The sequence below is a fragment of the Petromyzon marinus genome, chromosome 7 (assembly GCF_048934315.1).
Source record: "Petromyzon marinus isolate PM22_M1 ecotype Great Lakes invasive population chromosome 7, UKy_Petmar_22M1.pri1.0, whole genome shotgun sequence".
NCBI classification, from domain to species: domain Eukaryota; kingdom Metazoa; phylum Chordata; class Hyperoartia; order Petromyzontiformes; family Petromyzontidae; genus Petromyzon; species Petromyzon marinus.
Genome location: NC_133673.1, coordinates 15055077 through 15073064, shown reverse-complemented (window position 1 = coordinate 15073064; position 17988 = coordinate 15055077). Strand labels below are relative to the sequence as shown.

General features: G+C 50.8%; 1 protein-coding gene across 2 annotated transcripts; it reads left to right on the top strand.

Annotated features, from left to right (window-relative positions):
• Nucleotides 1-1550: 1550 nt before the first annotated feature.
• Nucleotides 1551-17177, top strand: API5 (apoptosis inhibitor 5). Of its 2 annotated transcripts, none has more exons than XM_032949282.2 (14): nt 1551-1691; nt 3465-3626; nt 4785-4878; nt 6303-6368; nt 7940-8091; nt 8499-8705; nt 9493-9594; nt 10324-10416; nt 10767-11041; nt 11884-11977; nt 12911-12967; nt 13102-13217; nt 13513-13646; nt 14427-17177. In XM_032949282.2, exons 1-14 carry the CDS (start codon nt 1578-1580, stop codon nt 14483-14485), a joined length of 1725 nt encoding a protein of 574 aa, XP_032805173.2. In that variant the 5' UTR covers nt 1551-1577; the 3' UTR covers nt 14486-17177. The 2 variants fall into 2 exon arrangements, with proteins under 2 accessions (XP_032805173.2, XP_032805172.2); XM_032949281.2 differs by having other exon boundaries at nt 14424-17177.
• Nucleotides 17178-17988: the final 811 nt, after the last annotated feature.

Here is a 17988-nt window from a genome sequence, read left to right as displayed (position 1 = left end):
GAGAGGGGGGGGCACGCGATTGGTCGGAAGGGGCGTCACGTGGTGCGCAAAGTTAAGAGCTTTGTGATTGGGTAAAAGGCGCAAGGTAGAATCCGATGAGCTATAAAGCTCTTTTATTTATTTTTTTAAACCGCGAAGGCATTCGCGAGTGATATCATCCGTGATGTGAGGTTTTTGGGTTGGATCGCGTCAATATAAATGCGTGACAACCCCTTGCGAATTGGTTAGTGGCAGGTTTAACGAGATATTTGCGAGATTCAACCCAAAAAAACGTATATTGTGGATATAAAGCTCTGCTTCACAAAACGTTACACCAAACAATACGAAACACGATATGAGTGCAAAATGTACGAAAGGTAAACAAATGACTGTAAAAAAGTAGACCTAAAACTTTTTTTGTCCTACCAGGTAAATCCTACTGAGCTTTTAGCTTATTTTTCAGAAGAGACCTGGCCACAAATGATTGCTCAAAATAATCGAAATTGAGGGTAAGACCGGAAGACCCGGATACTTTTTGGAAAAGGAGCTATATAGCTCAGTGGGCCTTACCTGGAAAAAAAAGAAAGTTAATACTGTAGCTAAATATTAGCATGAGTGACCACGTTGCGTAAGCGTTCGAGTTCCATTCTCCCCGAGTAAGATGGCCGCCCGAGAGTTCCTCTCCCCATTCAAGATGGACGCCTTGGTAACAACGTCACGACGTGAGCAATTTCCCACGACGAATCTAATTTATTTGGCGATGCTGCTGCCTCGGCAATGGTGCAAAGGGACGATTTTTAAATATATGCAATGCATTTGTACAAATATATAACAGCCAACGTTTCGGGCGATAGCCCTTCACAGTACATAACACATCACATGTACCTCTGTGGTCTATGCGCCCGGAACATCGCCTATTATATATTCCCCCTTGAAGGCCACCGAACGGTAGTTATTGACGAACGTGTTTGGGTGCTTTTGTTTCCTCACGTAAGATGGACAACCCTGCCAGTGGCTGGTTTCTTATTCCCTACCCAACATGGCCGCCTTTCCTTCCGACGTCACTGCACCGCCCACGTGTCCGTGTCCAGCTCTCCACCCCCACCTAAGATGGCCGCACGTGCATTACAATGGGCCAAGGGTGGGGGCGGCGGGGGGAGGGGTCGGCAACTTGCAGCTCCGGAGCAGCAGGCGGCTCCTTTTACAGACTGCTTCCATGACGTCACGTACGAATGTATTAAAAATGCATTTACAATTTTCATTTAAAGCTTTCGTGACTGCAGGGATTCATATTCTTGGTTCTTTCGGTAAAGTCACGTGACTTTACCGAAATAACTTGATGCAGCGATCTTTGCTGTGACTGTTCCACCTGAAGACGGAAGCTTGTGTTGCCTCCGAAACGTCGTGATTTAATTGTTTTCTTTTATTTTTATTCTACCTACGTGACTTTACCGAAAAAACAAAAAAATGGCCTCTTATTAAGGCCATCGGACCGCGGTGGATCGTGGGAACGGGATACCCCGCCCCCCGGGATACCCCGCCCCGCCCCCTCCTTCGCCCCGCCCCCCCCCTCCTTCGCTCCCCCTCCCCCCACGCGCATGCGCAGTTCGCATAACGGCGGGCGAGCACTTGAGGAGGCAACCATGGCGAGCATAGAGGACATGTACAAGAACTACGGCATCTTGGCCGACGCGAAGGACAAGGTGGTCGAGGTGAGCCGAGCGCGCGCTGCCGCGTGGCCGAACGCAAGCGGTGGAGGAGGCGTGTCGCGGCGAGGCGCCTCGCGGCACCTTTCGGCGGTGGCTGCGCGGGGTGTCGTGGTGGTGGTGGTTGGCAGTGGTGGTGAGGGGTGGGTGATGTAGGCCTCGGTGGCCATGTTTGTGTGGCCGATTGCACGGGGGGTTAGTCCCGAATTTTAATCTCTCGTACATCTCTCAGTTTACCCCTCTCTTTCACCGTCCCATGTATCTCGCGTTTTCTCTCTCCACCCCCCTCCCCGCGCCTCGGTTCCCACCGTCTCTTGTTATTTTTTTTGGTGTCGCCGCTTCGAGGTCTCCTCGCAACAATAAAGTCGACCCGTGTACAAGTGGCGCAGCAGCGTGGTGTTTGCATGGAGCCGCGCTTCGGATGCTCGGCGTGCAATGGGTCCGGTGGCCGCCCCGCGACGATTCCACCATCGCGTTGTAAACCCGCGGGTTCTTATTCGGGCTGTGGAATTGTAGTTGTCGCTGCGCATCTAAATCCGCCGCACGAAAGCCTGCAACTTGGACCGCCTTGCCACGCCACTGCCTCGCGCTCTAGTCTTCGTCAGCTCTTGTGTTTCGTTTTAATGGATTTCCTATGTAAAATCTGGGTTTGGTTTTTTTGTTGTTATTGTTGTCGTTTCACTATGTAGGGTACATGTGTTGTGGAGGCTTCATCTTTCGTACGGCTGATTTCACATTCGGGTGGTCAAGCCCCAGAACAACGTCGTCACGGGTAGCGGAGTGGTGTGTCGTCGCTGTGATGTCTCATTCGCGTTTTGGTGTCGGGGCATTGCGTCGTTATACGTCTTACTACGGTCTCTTCTGGGTGACCGCATTTGCACCACTACTACTACTCGAGAGTCGTGGAGCCTTAAGGCAGTGTTACAGACGATTTTTGTGGTTTTATCATTTGTGCTCGTGCACCACTGCCAACGCAGAAGCAGCATCAGATAACAGCTACTGGGTAGGTACATGTGTAAAAAAAAGTATGTATGGGTCAACTATGTAAATCCAGTGGCATAGCGTGGTTGGCGTGGGCCACAACTGGTGTACGAATGAATTGGGGGATCTCTACCCCCCCCCCCCCATCATCGTCGCTGATGGTCCTTGGCCCCTCCGACTTGTGTACTCCAGTGCAATTGCATCGCCTGCATACTCGGTGTAGAGATATACCGTCTGTGGATTCACTCTGCCTGTTCACCCCGCGTTGTCTCCTTTCTGATCAGTTTAACATGTTTTGGGTTAGATCGCGTAAATGTAAATGTGTAATTAAACCCGGGCACAGCCAATTAGGTTTTGTCACGTAAACAGAACGTGCCAATTCGTTACTAGTACAGCACCCGTTACTAGTACAGCACCCCGGTGTGTTGGAGAGCCAAGCCACGAACGTTTACAATCGGAGTACGACGTTTCGCCGGTAATTACAACTAGCTTTATCAGGTGACATCCAGATTTGTGTTTCCACATGCGCACCTCTCTGTATACGCTGATTCTAGCTTCATCTCTCTCCTTGGTTGTCTTTCCTCTCTGTTCCCTCTTGTCGCTGCTATTTTCTGGCTCCCTCTTTTTACCCACTCTGGCTGCCTCACTCTCTAACATTCCTGTCTGCTTTGTGCTCTCCTCACTCGCTCGCTCACTTCTCTCACCAATATCTTTCCCTGTTTACTCCCATCATCCATCCCGGATGTTGAGAATCGGGGCCTAGGCACGATGTTAACGCCGCCACGTTTTCTCCCACAGCACAAGGATGCTTACCAGGCTATCCTAGATGGCGTGAAAGGTGGCCCCAAGGAGAAGCGGCTGGCAGCGCAGTTCATTCCCAAGTTCTTCAAGCACTTCGCGGACCTGGCCGAGAATGCCATCAACGCACAACTCGACCTGTGCGAAGACGAGGACGTCTCGGTGAGGCTGTGTGTGGGCGACATGGTGGCGAGATGTTAACTACCTCGCCTGGTATGCAGGCGGTCGTGGGTTCAATCCTGACCCTGACGCCTGTGTATTTGAAGTTTGTACATTCTCCCATTGGTCGCGTGGATTTTTCTCCAGGTCCTCTGCGTTTTTCCCCTCCACGTTTAGAAAAATGCGTTTAAAGTATTTGGCTGCTTTAAATTTGCACGTGATAAGCCACTTCGTTGAGCTATCATTTGTGGTCGGGTTGCTTCTAAAAGAGAGCTATATAGCTCAGTGGGCCTTACCTGGTGAAATACAGAGTTTATTATAGTGTGGACCTTCCTTTTCCCCCGTGAAATATGCGAGTAAGGGGGTCCCAGCTCCTGGATGGCCTTTTAAATATTAACATAGTTGAGTACGAACCCAAAGGCCCATAAATCCGTTGTAATAGATATGAGTTAACACATTTCTGGGATTCATCAAGATAAAAAGAGTTTTGAAAAATAGATGATGGGAGGGAATTACAAAGTGGAACAGTGTGTAGGAAGATACATGTTTAGTCCTGCAGTATGTATGTTGAACTTCTGTTGCCCGTACATAACCAATTATGCTAGTCAGAGGTGCGGGGCAAGGACAACAAACTAAACACAAAAAAGCAGTTTTAAATAAATTAGTTTTCAATTATAGTCTTCAACGTGGGTGGAGGGGATCAATGAATCAAGTTTATAGGAACTAAGGTCGTAGCAATAGAAGTCTAATCAGGAGACTTGTCACTGGTGAGCGAGGGACTGCAGTAAATTGGTGAGTGTTGGATCATCAATCAATCGTTAAACATGGAATAGGTTACGTTCTGGTAATGAGATTCAGTCGTAAAAACCAGCCCAAAGATTTTGCTTAAACATGCTGTTGGAAAATATTTGTTCACAAGGTTCATATGCTAAATGCCAATTGATAGTTTTGTATTGGCAGGTCAACCACTTGTCTGTTTAATAATATTTTTTTATTGTGTTGCTCGTTGAAATCTTCCACCATGCAATGCAGTTATATTGTGCCATTGTTCAGTATAACATATTCAGAATATGTATCCTGGAGGAATCTAATGAGCTATGAAGCTCCTTTCCACAGATGTCCAGTAGTTCACACCTAACGGTTGGAGTTCTCTGCATTCAGATTCGCCGCCAGGCCATCAAAGAGCTGCCACAGTTTGCGACGGGAGAGAACCTGCCTAGGATAGCAGATGTACTCACGCAGCTGCTGCAGTCCGGTGAGAAATGCTGAATGATTACAATTCATTACATGAACATTTATTTCTTCCCACATACACACGGGTTGCGGCTATACCTTGTCTTGTATATAGCAATGTTTTAAAAAAAAAATTAGGTAAATTAAAGTTTGGCACTGTTGAAGCTCTAAATCGAACATCGTGCAAAGTAATACCGACTTGTTTGGCTGTCCATGGCACGTGCCATGCAGTCCCAGTCTTGTCCTGTACCGTGCAGTAAACACCGAAGCATTGAGTCTCATGTTCCAAAATTAACTTGTGATTTAGTGGGATTCAGCTGTGGGTTCTTATTCTTTGATACGCTTTTTTAACCTTTGTACATTGCAAGTGGTAAATGGGCTAGAGGGCGTTGGTAAGAACGTTAATATACCTGGGAGCCCCAACCCTGAACCATTCAGGTATTTTCAGCTGGACACCTATTGATGACTCATGATGTAACGATGTAATGATCCGACCACCATCTGATGGATTGTTGTGATTTGATATGAGAATATTTTCTATCGTCTGCCTTATACAATCTGTTTTGTGCAGTTACGTTTGTCCAATTTGCCTAAAAGGAACATTAATTATCGTAGTCATTGGATACCAAACGGAGTCCCTGGGATTTGATGCTCTTAAGTGTGACTATAAGAATGGATTTTAATTGACAAATCTATGAGTTGAATCGCTACATGGATAGTATTTACACTTTCACCCCATTATTCCATGAACCATTCTTTTAATGCTACCCCATTTATAGCACATTAATAGAAACATATGATCTCGTATTGATGTCTACCTTCATACAGCGATTGCGTTCATAAATCCTGCATAGAACGATCGTGCATGATGCCAAATATCCAATCATTGCTTATACTATACAGTACCCTGTACTGTATAGCGTATACGGTGAACATGTACCTGCGTGTAACGTATTTCATTTTGCATTTGACTTGGAGACCTGCCCATTACACACTTGCATGGCAATGGCGCATTTACGTTGTCACGTCTTTTTCAAAGGCCGGGTTTGAAGTGTCATTTAACCTGTTCGAGTGAACCCCCTAATGGAATAGTGACCTTTGTTGCGGGTCCACAACGCGAACTTCGTTATGAACGAGGCAACAACTGTTCGTGTTTAATGAATGCACCCGGAATCGTCGTCACAAGGCGTTGTGTGCATGCGAGTGTGCGGGTACGTAAAACTATTTTTTATTTGACCAGGTAAAGCCCACTGAGCAATACAGCTCTTTCAGGAGTGACCTCGCCACCAATGATAGCTCAACAAAGTGGCTTATCATCGTGTGGAAATTTATAGCAGGAGCTAAATACTTCAAACGCACTTCGATTCTAAATGAGGAGGGGAAAAACCGGAGGACCCGGAGAAAAATGCATGCATACTGAAGTTGTCCCCGTCTCTTCCCTTGTAGACGACCAGACCGAATTCACGCTGGTGAACAATGCTCTGCTTAGCATATTCAAGGTTGACGCTAAAGGTACGTATCGTGCGCTCTCTCGTGATTAAACTAAACTGTGATGCGTTGGGATGGTAAGTGCGAAGTACGATTTAAAAAACTGCATTAAAGTGGCTTGTGGTGGTTGTTGGCGCACAGCACAGTGTGCGCTCAAACTATGTTGGCGGATTTTACATATCTCCACATATATATAAAAGGCAAAGTTGCGAATGTGTCTGTTCAAAATGTTTAGCGTACTTCCCGACATGCAACAAACTGGAAATTTGCCATGCGGGTACTTTCCAGACTGTACACCATGCAAAAATTATAAAAAATATACTTTTGTGTTTTTTTGGGGAGGGGGGGGGAGCTCAATAATGCATATATTTGTTGCATGCCAAGTGAGCTGTGACGTCAAATCTGTCATGTGACCCTCGCATGTGGAAGCATAACGCATTGTAGTGTAGTGGTTAGCGCGCTGAGCTACGAACCCGGCGACCCGAGTTCGATTCCCGCTCATGGCCACCACCGGTGACGATTATTTGAACCGGTCCTGAGCCCCCCCTAGGTCAACTCAGCCTCAAACGATTAACTGGTGTGGTGTGTGAACATTGCCACTGGGGAGACAAATGCGGCCAGGCATGGTGCTGGCCACCCACCTCCTTCTGAATATAAGGGGTTTTTTTTGGTGGTGGGGATGATGATAAAAAGATGGAAACATTTGACGTTTCCTACTCCCGAAGCTGAAACTAAACTGTCCAAATCGCGGACAGCACGCGAGCGCTTGCTACCTTTCAGCGCGGCGCAATAATGTCACGCACCAGATAGTGACAGTTTCTTACTGTACTTTACATTGACTACTGTGGCACTGGATTGTGAGGTTCACAATCGGCTCGTGGTTTCAATCGTGCTTTTTTACCTCATTGATTTCTATATCTGTTGTAACTTTAAACAAGCTATAGAAATAGCAGTACAATCTGTAATGGTTATACGTGGTCAACCCACCCATGCCCGACTCTTTAACTCCGGACTCCAACTCCTCTAAGATGTTAGGAGGTGGGGGGGTGCAGGAGAGCTGTTGGGTCTGGGGCCACCAAAACAGTCATTTACCACTAAGGAGTGAACTTGGGTGGGCTAAAGAGTTCTGTTTCTTTTCACACGGAAGCCTCACTGAATCATAACTTTCAGGTGGGTCCTTAAAAGTGTTTTCAGTCGGGGCGTGGCCGATTTCTGTGTATATTCCAAATGGGTATATCATGGTGGAGGCTCCACCCCAGCATCACCTCCCTCCCCCGCCCACGGCCACTCGTGCCGGCCATCACCCCGCCCATGATTTAAGTCTCGTTAGTTTAAAGTCTGAACATCTTTTACCGTGGACTCTTCACAAGTCGAGTCCACCACGAATGCAGGCTGGATCACACGTGGTAAGCTCTTTGGAATAATAATGTTTGTTTTAAGTCTTGCAAAATTGGCTCGGACTCGGATTGATCCCGAACATCTGTCTTAACGGCTTCCATCTTGCCAGTAACTGGTATTGTTGAGGTGCTTGGAGATACGGCGATCGCCGGATAGACTCACAGCTCTGCTACACGTGCTACCGCTGCTACGCACAGGGACGCTGGGAGGGCTCTTCACACAGATTCTGCAGGGAGAGGATGTGGTGCGGGAGAGGGCTATCAAGTTCCTCTCAACGCGCCTCAAGACCCAACCCGAGGAGGTGCTCACCAAGGAGGTGGAGGAGTACATCATGGTGGAGTGCAAGAAGGTCAGCTCTTTCATTTCGGTCGGAAGCCCGATGAACGAAGTCGCCCAGAATTCACCTGATCTCGGCACATCTCGGAAGCTTAGAGGACCGAGCTTGAATAATGCTTGGACGGGTGATCGCCATGCATAACAGGGTGTTAAAGGATACTCGGCTATGTAAATTTGTTGAACCTCTTTCGCACTGTATGTAGCCAACCGTGCTGTTTGTGGTGGATGGCAGTGCAGCAAATCTATTGGTGTACTGCACCTGTATGTTCCCAAATCTGGGGTCCTTGACTGCAACCCACACACATCCAGACTGGCGAAGTATGGTAAAGTAACCCCCACGGCCTGCACAGCAGCAGCAAAACTAGTAACAGAACCGGCGGCAGCAGCAGCAGGTGACCCCCTGTGTGAATGTGCGTGCAGGTGCTTGAAGATGTGACGGGCGAGGAGTTCATGTCCTTCATGCGTCTCCTCTCCGGCCTCAAGTCGCTGCAGTCCGTGAGCGGGCGGCAGCAGCTGGTGGCCCTGGTGGTTGACCAGGCCGACCTGGAGCAGGAGTTCAACCCGGCGGATCCGGACGCCGTTGATCGGCTTCTGCAGTGCACCAGACAGGCGCTGCCGCTGTTTTCCGTGAGTCCGCGATGCCTCCCCAGCCGCTTCCCTCGCGACCAAGTGAAAATTGATTTTATCGTCCGGTCTTCGAGTCGTTAAATAAACTTCAGGGGTACAGCAAGGGGTGGGTAAACGACGGCCTGCGGGGCGGTCACGTTGCCATGGGGCCGCGAGCTTTAAGCGCTTGCTGCAGAGGTTGCCCCGTTCATGCCCGTCGGTTGCCCTGGTTAACCCTTTCCCATTCCAAGATGTCTGCAAGTTATAGGGGTGCGCCCCGTCCACCGCTGAGTCTTGGAGCACGCAAGCGGTTAGCGTTTATCTAGCCATAGCGCCGCTGTTTTTAAAGACATTCTCGCCGCAGAGAAGCTTGGTGACACGGCCGCTCTCTGATAGCTGGCGCCAAACTGTGCCACGCGCATTCCTGCATGGTGTTGTGGGAGCCTTGGTAGTCCGACCTGAAGATGCGCCGATTAAAGTTATTGTAGTTTTTCTTCAGATTCCGTTTTAATGACGTGCACGTATATCGTTATAATGGGAAAGAGGTAATACTGCGGATGTGTAAACCACAAATATGCGAAGACTGCTTCGCAGTGGATATTATATGAATATTCCATGGCATCGGTATAATAAGCGAAGATTGCGCGTGGTCCATCCCGGCGTCACGGTCCAAATTTAGCAAATTTGAAAATGTAACTCGGGTTACTTAGTGGGTAAAACAACTGCAGAGCATCGCCCCCCCCCCCTATCTATCGGCAGATTCTACGTGCCTGTGAAACACCGCTGCCTCCGCTTCTGTTTTCACCAGAAAAACGTGCACTCCACACCGTTCGTCACGTACTTCTGCCAGCGCGTCCTCCCAAACCTGAGCCTCCTGCCAGGAGAGGAAAGTAGCAACACGCAACTCGAGGTGAGTCCAGCAAGAAAGGTTGACAAAGGTGGATATCCTACCCTGTTTAGCCTTCAAACAAACTGTTTTGGGGGTGCAAGTGCTCGAAGCGACGAGCACCTGTTAATGGCGGTATGGCACACGAAGGGGTGGGTGGCCAATTCCATGCCTGGCCACCTTTGTCTCACCAGGTTCATAGCACAGTGTGGTAACCACTACACTATCTCCCCTCCCCCCCGCACCATAGCTATATAGAGGGGGGTAAGAAGTGTTAGCGAGCACCAATGAAGGCTGGGACAGTGCACGAGATGGTAGTGTTGCCAGCACCACGAAGGCAAAGTTCCCCCATATAGCCTTAACAGACTGTAGGGGCAAGTGCTGTTAGCGAGCACCTATGAAGGCCGGAACGGCACATGAGGGGGTTGGATTGCCAGCACCGCGCCCGGCCTCCTTTGTCTCCATAGTGGCGACGTTTACACACCGCACCAGGTACTCATTTGAGACGGAGTCGACCTAGGGGAGTCCCTGGACCATGCTCAGAATAAGCGTCACTGGCATTGACCTTGAGAGTAAATCGAACCGGAGTGGCCAGCACCACACGTGCACACACCTTCAAGCTCAAGGGGAGTCCATCATAAAAACCAAGCCTCCCCACACACACACACACGTGGGTGTACGCTGGATGTATTTCATTATCGAGCGAGTGGAAGTTGAACTGTTGAACGCTGCCTCGTGCCTCCCGCCGCGCAGGTTTTGAAACTGCTGGCTGAGATGTCTCTGTTCTACGGCGTCGACAACGAAAAGCTGGAGAGCAACGTGAAGGAGATATTCACCAAGCTCCTCGTAAGATCCCTCGCCCACCTCGGACTGACGACTCCTCTCAGTACCCCCCTTGGCACCGCCGCCCAGTCCACCCTCGCTCAGTGGGAGGGGATGCTCATTCTCCTCCGCTGGCCACATTTTTTTCTTCATACTGGTGTCCTTCACCCCGCACTTCCGATTAGCACGGTTGCCTACGTACGGTGCCAAAGAGGTTCAACACACGTACGTACATGCTGGCAAGACGAACGCAAACCGCGCGCGCCACGCCGGCCTTTGCAGTCGCTCGGTGACGCCACTTGCCCAGAGATTCTGCTAAAGCTACAACCTCCAAGCGTTGGGGTGGGTGGGCATCTCTTGTTCGTTGCCGACAGGAGTACATGCCGCCGCCGCCGGAGGAGACGGAGAACGGCGACGGCCCGGCGGTGACTGCAACGCCAGCGGCTGCGGCGGAGGCGGCGGCGCCGGCGGCGGGCGCAGCGGCGGCGGCAACGGTGGCAGTGGCGGCAGCCGGGGCCTCCGAGGAGCCGAAGCTGCAGTTCAGCATGGTGGAGTGCCTGATGCACACGTTCCACCAGCTGGCGCGCCGCACGCCGGCGTTCCTCACCGACGCCGGCAGCGCCGAGCGGCTCAAGGACTTCAAGCTGCGGTATGTATGGTGGGGGGAGGGGTCGGAGGGGGGGGGGGGAGCGCTACGCGGCTACGGGGGAGCGAGCCGTGACGCGCGTACGCGTGTTCCCGTAACCACCCGCTCGATCGCCAGCCCTCGGCGTGCCGCCGCTGCTTTTATGTGGCTTGGTTATGGTTAAGTGGTGCGATGTAGTCCGATTCCGGAATCGTTAATTATAAACTATCCATTGTGTGAATGGTCATCCAGAACAGGACCATGCAACATTTTAAAACGCAATGCCCAATCCACAATGATAGACTCCGCTGCTCTTTACGCGGCTGTCCGGCTTGACCACTTGAATTTGAAATAGTTGTTGTTGCTCTGCATCTACATCAGCCACGCGAAAGAACATTACTATGAGGCCTCATAGTAATGTTAGCAAATAATTTGCGCGCCGTTTGCGTAGATTCTAAATAATTGACTCTTCGATGTTTGCCCTGTGCCTTTAAGAATGTACAGTATATAGAAGCGGTAGTGTACAGTGTATTTGTACAGTATATTGTGGGGAGTGGGCATGCAGTGGTGAGCACGCTGCGCTATGAACCCGGCGACCCGAGTTAAATTCCCGCTCATGGCCAACACCAGTGACGATTATCTGAACTGGTCCCGGGCTGCCTCGAGGTCGACTTGGCCTCAAATGAGTACCTGGTGCGGTGTGTAAACATCACCACTCGGGAGACAAAGGCGGCCAGGCGTTGTGCTGGCCACCCACTTCCTCGTTTTACCCTTCCGGCATTCATAGGTGTTACTCGCTAACGGCACATGCCCCAGCAGTCTTTTAAGGCTTTACGGGGGATCTTTGTCTTTGTGTGTGTCTGCAGGTTGCAGTATTTTGCCCGAGGTTCCCAGGTCTACATTAAGCAGCTGAGGTCTGCGCTGCAGGGCAAGACGGGCGATACTCTCAAGACACAGGAGGTTTGTTCGTTCAGCTCTGAGCTCACAGGAAAACGTTATGACTGGGCTATCCAGTTCAAATGATCTATTACTCTTCAGGATTATCACTTGGTAATTGACTTTTGGGGATGGGTAACGTTATGATCTGGCCAAATTTATTTCGTGAAAACCCTCGACCACATCAATACACAGCCTTGACCATGTCCACAGTTTTTGTTTTATTTTGTTCGTGGTGTATTTGTTGCTGTAGTAGTAACCAGATTTCCATTGTGTAACCGGGTCCTGATCGAGAATTTGCATTGTCTAATGGGGTTTTTATCTGGGCCCTAATGAAACCTAAATAAACCACGAACCCGACACAGCCGAGTGCATTTAATTGTCACGTGTTACGAGCGTTTAAAGTGTACTGGGGAGACAGGCCACCGGGAGTGTTGTTAGCCACCCACCCTATCGATCGCTACTTCCACTGACCAACTGTCTACATGCTACTGGACATCCTGTGAAAAAAAGAGCTTTATAGCTTATCGGATTCCTGCAGTATAAATAAATCTTTTGATTCTGACATTCAACTGTAAAACTCACCTGCACATTTTCATATGTTCACTTGATTGTTGCGCCAAACCTATAATAGTTGGCATGTGACACGCACACGTGAGACCGTTTAAAGTGTTCGATTATGTCGGTTGGCGGGGTTCGGGTCTTGCAACGGAACTGTGGCCTACACTGTGCCATAGCCCAAAAATCCATTACGGATTGCAATGAAAATTGCTCATGATTATTGACGTTGCTCTGAAACATTCAGAGAGAAACAATATCTTATTCAATCGAAACTTTTTTTGTTCACGATGGGGTGATGTATTTGGCTGTATTGTGGAGAGAGGGAGAGCTGGTGGTGCATTGGGGTAGAAAGCACGAATCAACTCTAAAACGTGACGTTGAATTTTTTTTCCGCAGAACAAAATAAAGGTGGTGGCGCTAAAGATAACGAACAACATCAACATCCTCATCAAGGTCAGCCACCGAGCCGTCGGGCCACCACCTCGTCCCCCCCACCCCCTCCTGCCGTGCCGCGTCTGGTTTGTGTGCCGGTCCGCTGTTGGAATTGCCCTTCGTCTCCTCCTTGCCCGTGCGTTCCATGTCTGCAGGACCTCTTCCACAACCCCCCGTCCTACAAGAGCGCCATCACGCTGTCGTGGAAGCCGGTGCAGAAGGCCGTTGCCGCCGCCACCGCTGCCTCCGTGGCGCCGGCGGCCGAAGTTGGGTGAGTGGCGTTGGGGTGCCCCCCGCCCCCTCCCGTGACCTTGCGTCGCGTTGACGCCACAACGAATTCCTACCGACGTCGTGCTTATGCCGTTATCTCGCGCAGCTCCGAAAGTGTCGATATTACCGCTAGTTCAACGCTTCGGCGGACACGTGCGCTCGCAATTTGTGCTATTTTTTTATTCCTCTCGTGACGTTTTCGGGATCGCTTTTTGCCATCGTAATTCCCACGTGCGCCTCTCTTACCCGTGTGCTCTCCTCTCTCGCCCCCGCGCGCGTGCGTGGCATTCGTTCAGGCAAAAGCGCCGGTCTCTGGGCGAAGAGGACACTGCGGCCAAGAGACTGGTGGGCCCCAGGAGGGACGAGCGACAAACGTACCGCCCTCCCAGCGGCAAGTACAGCGGAAACATGACGAGCTACAGCTCCTACGGTGAGCAGTCCCGCCCGCCACTCTTTGCTGGCCGCCTCTACGGCGTGACATCGTGCGTCTTTTAAAGTGTCCGCGGCGTTGTTGTACTCGTCCACCGCTTGCAACAAGAGTCATGATAATGTTATCGTGTAACAACGGTTTGCAAGCATCGATACGATAGTGGGCGAAGGTGCCCCCTCCTCTTCAACATTGCGTTGGTCGTGGGGATTGTTTGACCACACTTGGCTACGCTGGTCCGTCGTCGGTGCGGGTTGGTTCAGAATGCCAGAATGTAGAAGAACGGTGCCAATGAAGGGTTTTGCCGAACAGCCTTCTGCCACCCACAACGCAGCCCCTCCACAGCCTATATGTACGTAGAACTTCTTTCTCAGCATATGTAGCCAACTGAGCAAATGGGAAGTGCGTGGGAAGGACAACAAAATAATCACAAAGAGCAGTTATATAGAAATGAGTTTTCAATCTAGCTTTAAAAATGCGTTGCTCCGGTGGCTTCTTAATATCGGAAAGAAGAACGTTCCAGACGGCCTCGAAAGCGCGTGATGCGGTGACCGCATTTGTTCGATTACCAGCCAAAAGCCACTGCTGCGATTGTGACCGGAGTTTGCGTGATAATTTATTCTCTTTGACACGATCCGCAAGGTATTGAGGTTAATTTGTGACGGGAACTTTGTGTGAGCGCGACCTCATGATGCAGCGCCTGTCTCGCACCTTTGTCTCCCCCTGGGATTGTGTGGCGTGAGTTTTGATGTGTTTCTTTTTTGTCTTTTTACATTTCAGCAGACCGTGGTCGAGGAGGGTTCCGGGGAAGGGCCAGAGGTCGAGGTCGTGTGACCTATTGACCTCTTCACCCCCCACAACCACCCAGTCAAGGCGAGCACGGGCAGCCCGCAACGACCCCGCGATGACCCCCCCCCCCCGCGTTTTTATACGCCAACTGACGGACGAAGGACGGTCCCGTTCCTCGCCCCGCTCCACCGATCGCCCATCATCACGACCGCCAACTGCAGCGCTATCCTGCACGGCGCGTGATCACACACCCGACCTCTTCACTCTCAACCTTCCAACCAGACCCCGGGGCAATTGTAATTAGATCTACATCATTGTCGTAAGCTGAAATAGCAATTACACTGATTGCAGTTCATTATGAATGACCCAAAGTCTTGCTCCTAACCCCGAAACCCCCCCCCCCCCCAACCTTAATCCAAACCCCGACCTGAACCCAAACCCACGACCCTATCTACGACTCTAACCATAGTGCCCCCAAAACCCTAACCTCTGGATCACACAGTCGCTCGTAATTTCATTGTTTTATACGTGAGTGTGTTCAACTGCAGAATGGCCTTTTCCACGCTCCTGAGTCAGTGTTTTACATGAACGAGGCAGAAGCTCTCACTCCGCTGGGCATCGCCATCGCCCCATCACGTGGCCGCATCCCCGTTAGCCCCATCACCGTGAGCGTCATCACCTTGGGCACCAGCACGGGTAAATGGCCCATCAATCGGTAGCACAGCCCCCGCCCGCCCCCCCGTAGTGACTATTATTATTTCTGCTTGTAGGTTTGACGAGCGTAACTAAATTGCGCGTTTGACTGTCAAGCGTGTGTGTGTCCACCCCGATGGAGACGCAAGTCTTCGTCTTCGGCCCGGGTGGTCGTTCTCACCCACGCCAGAGGGTGGGATGTGGGGGGTGCGCCGCTGCCACCGCCGCCGCGTTTGCTCCCCTACGTAGCAGCAGACGAAGCGGCGGTGACGGTGGATTTGGTAGGAACGGCTTCTAGTTGAGGTACGGTGCCAACCCAGGACTTGTACGATTCGTCTATTAAAAGGAACGTTCTAGTACGCTCGCGATACCCGTGTTCGGTCGCGCTCGCGAGAAAGAGGCGGTTGTTTACGATTTGCTAATTTGTTGTGGGGCTGAGTGGACGGGAAAGAGAATGTGGCGGGTTGGCACGTCGCGTTCTGAACCCAGCGAGCTGAAAAGTGTTTAACGTTCACGGCTAACATCGGTGGCGATTGATATCTGAACCGATCCCGGCTCGCCAACGTGCGGTTGAATAGCTCCGTGACGATAATTGGCGCGGATGAAACGGAACATCTGAGATGGCCAGGAGAAACCGGACGGTACAAATGAGTATTTTTAAAGAGATCAATCGATTCTGGAATTAAAGCGCGGTCCCCGCACCGTGACCGTTCTCATCGAATCGCCGGCGGGGCGAATCGTTAACCGCGTCTCGTGCACGACACCTTGTCGAGGTGAGGCTGGCGTCGCCGTGCCACTCCGTTAGCTTATAAAGGTCATCGAGAGGCTGTTGATGGGCAACCACTGCAGAGTGACAACCACATCGCGTACGACGACCGCTCCCGAGCCAGGTGGAGGGGGTTGGGATACGTAGAGATGCGTGCACCACCACAATCACGCGCGTTGCGTTTAGTTGGAGCTACAGATGAGCACGATCGCTCTTCACAAGCCCCCTTGACGGTCGCCGCCATCGCCAACGTCGGTATCCATTTGCCGCGAGTAACACTGCTTCGTGAATCATGCTGTGAAGGCCAATGCCTCGGCTAGTTTATTCGGTACAGGAGGAAATTAAATCGGGAGAATACGCGATCAAAAGGCGCAACGCCATTGTAAGATGAGCTACAATGGGGGATTTTATGAGTAGAGGGGTCACCTCATTGGCGTGGCGTGGTGGACATGGTCCTGAGCGCAAGGAAATGCATAGCGCCCCCTGGCCCTGTCGCTCATCCCTTGATTCAGCCTGGGATCTGTGGGCCCTGTTGCAGTCGCACCGCCTACGTCCTCGATGGCCAAGCTACGGAAGTAGCCACAACGAAAAATCTCGCTAGGAAAAGTAAACGCGTGGAGGTGTACTCGTCGGCAGCGGGGAAGAGGGTTTCTGCCGTTCAATCTCTGCAAAAGCACACGCCCGGTTTTATTTTGGTTAGCGACCGATTTTTTTGCTTGTTCTCAGAGGCTGTGCGCGCGGTTACTCGGCAGTGGTGCAGCAGTAGTAAGTGGTGGGGGGGGGGGACACTTTCGAGTGTGGATTTTACTTGCGATGTCGTGTGTAGTTTGTTCATTGAAGCTACCAAAATCCCATGGTTTGGCCCGGGATGCTGCGGGGTGAAATTTTATTTTTTCCCCCTCCAGAAAGTCAAGTCGCCCAGAATTTATCCCTTTTATTTTACGTTTCTGGCTGGTCTCACCTGTTGACAAAGAGGGCGGCGCTTACCTGTGGGAGTGGCTAACTGAGTAGGTGGGCGGGGCCACGGAGGAGCTTGCAGTAGAGTTGGCGTGGCTAGGGGAGCTACCGGCCTCGCTCGCAACGTCCCGGGCCCGAGCATCTTGAGAAATTTGGTAGCCGTTAAAAAAAGTTTTGAGCCGAGGCGTATATATTACCTTACGTGTTTGCATGATCGTTTTATAGAAGAGTTTGCATTTTGGTAACTGCATTCCAGATTCTTTTTTTTTTCCCCCTTCCCGCAGTTTAAGCAGGTGTAACATTTTGACAAATAAACAGTTTCCTTGGAACGTTGTCGACCTCGGTGGCACTGGCGCGCACCTTCCTCCACGGCGCGTGCTCCCAGCGGCGCGTGACGTGAACAAAGCCATTGCACCCCAACAGTGACTGTTCTTGATTTGAAGCTTTCGTGACTGCAGGAATCCGTGCCCCATTGGTTCTTTCGGTAAAGTCACGGAGTGACTAACTACGCGACTTTAACCGAAAGAACCAAAGGGTAGTGACTGTTCGTGCCGCAAGGCCCCTGTGTGACTTCAACGAGGTTGGGGTATGCAGGGCCCCGTGGTTCTCAAAGTCGTTTGGCCCGTGGACTGCCCAGCAACCCCCAACCGCTGGTGAGAGAACTCATTCGCGTCTCTCCAAATACAGCACGGATAAAAAAATATATTCTTGTTACCGGAACATTAAACAAAAAATTGCGCAGCTAAAGGTATTTTTTTAGGAGGAGGGTGGCATTTATATCTTGTTTAATTAGGGAAGTTTACCTAACTTCATTTTTTATTTCACCATTGTAAAATATTCATTGAATATGAATTGTCGTTTCCGAATTAACCTCCATTTGCATCACAGTGACCCGGACCACGTGGGGTAGAGGGTGACTATGCTCTGAGAACCACCAGGGGTAAGAGGGTGACTACACTCTTGAGATCCTGACTACACTCTTGAGATCCACCAGGGGTAAGAGGGTGACTACACTCTTGAGATCCTGACTACACTCTTGAGAACCACCAGGGGTAAGAGGGTGACTACACTCTTGAGATCCACCAGGGGTAAGAGGGTGACTACACTCTTGAGATCCACCAGGGTAAGAGGGTGACTACG

Coding starts and splice junctions, on each gene's coding strand:
- API5 (XM_032949281.2), top strand. CDS start 1,578: ATGCGCAGTTCGCATAACGGCGGGCGAGCACTTGAGGAGGCAACCATG. Junction 4,879..6,302: donor CACGCAGCTGCTGCAGTCCG/GTGAGAAATGCT, acceptor CTTCCCTTGTAG/ACGACCAGACCGAATTCACG. Junction 9,595..10,323: donor GTAGCAACACGCAACTCGAG/GTGAGTCCAGCA, acceptor CCCGCCGCGCAG/GTTTTGAAACTGCTGGCTGA.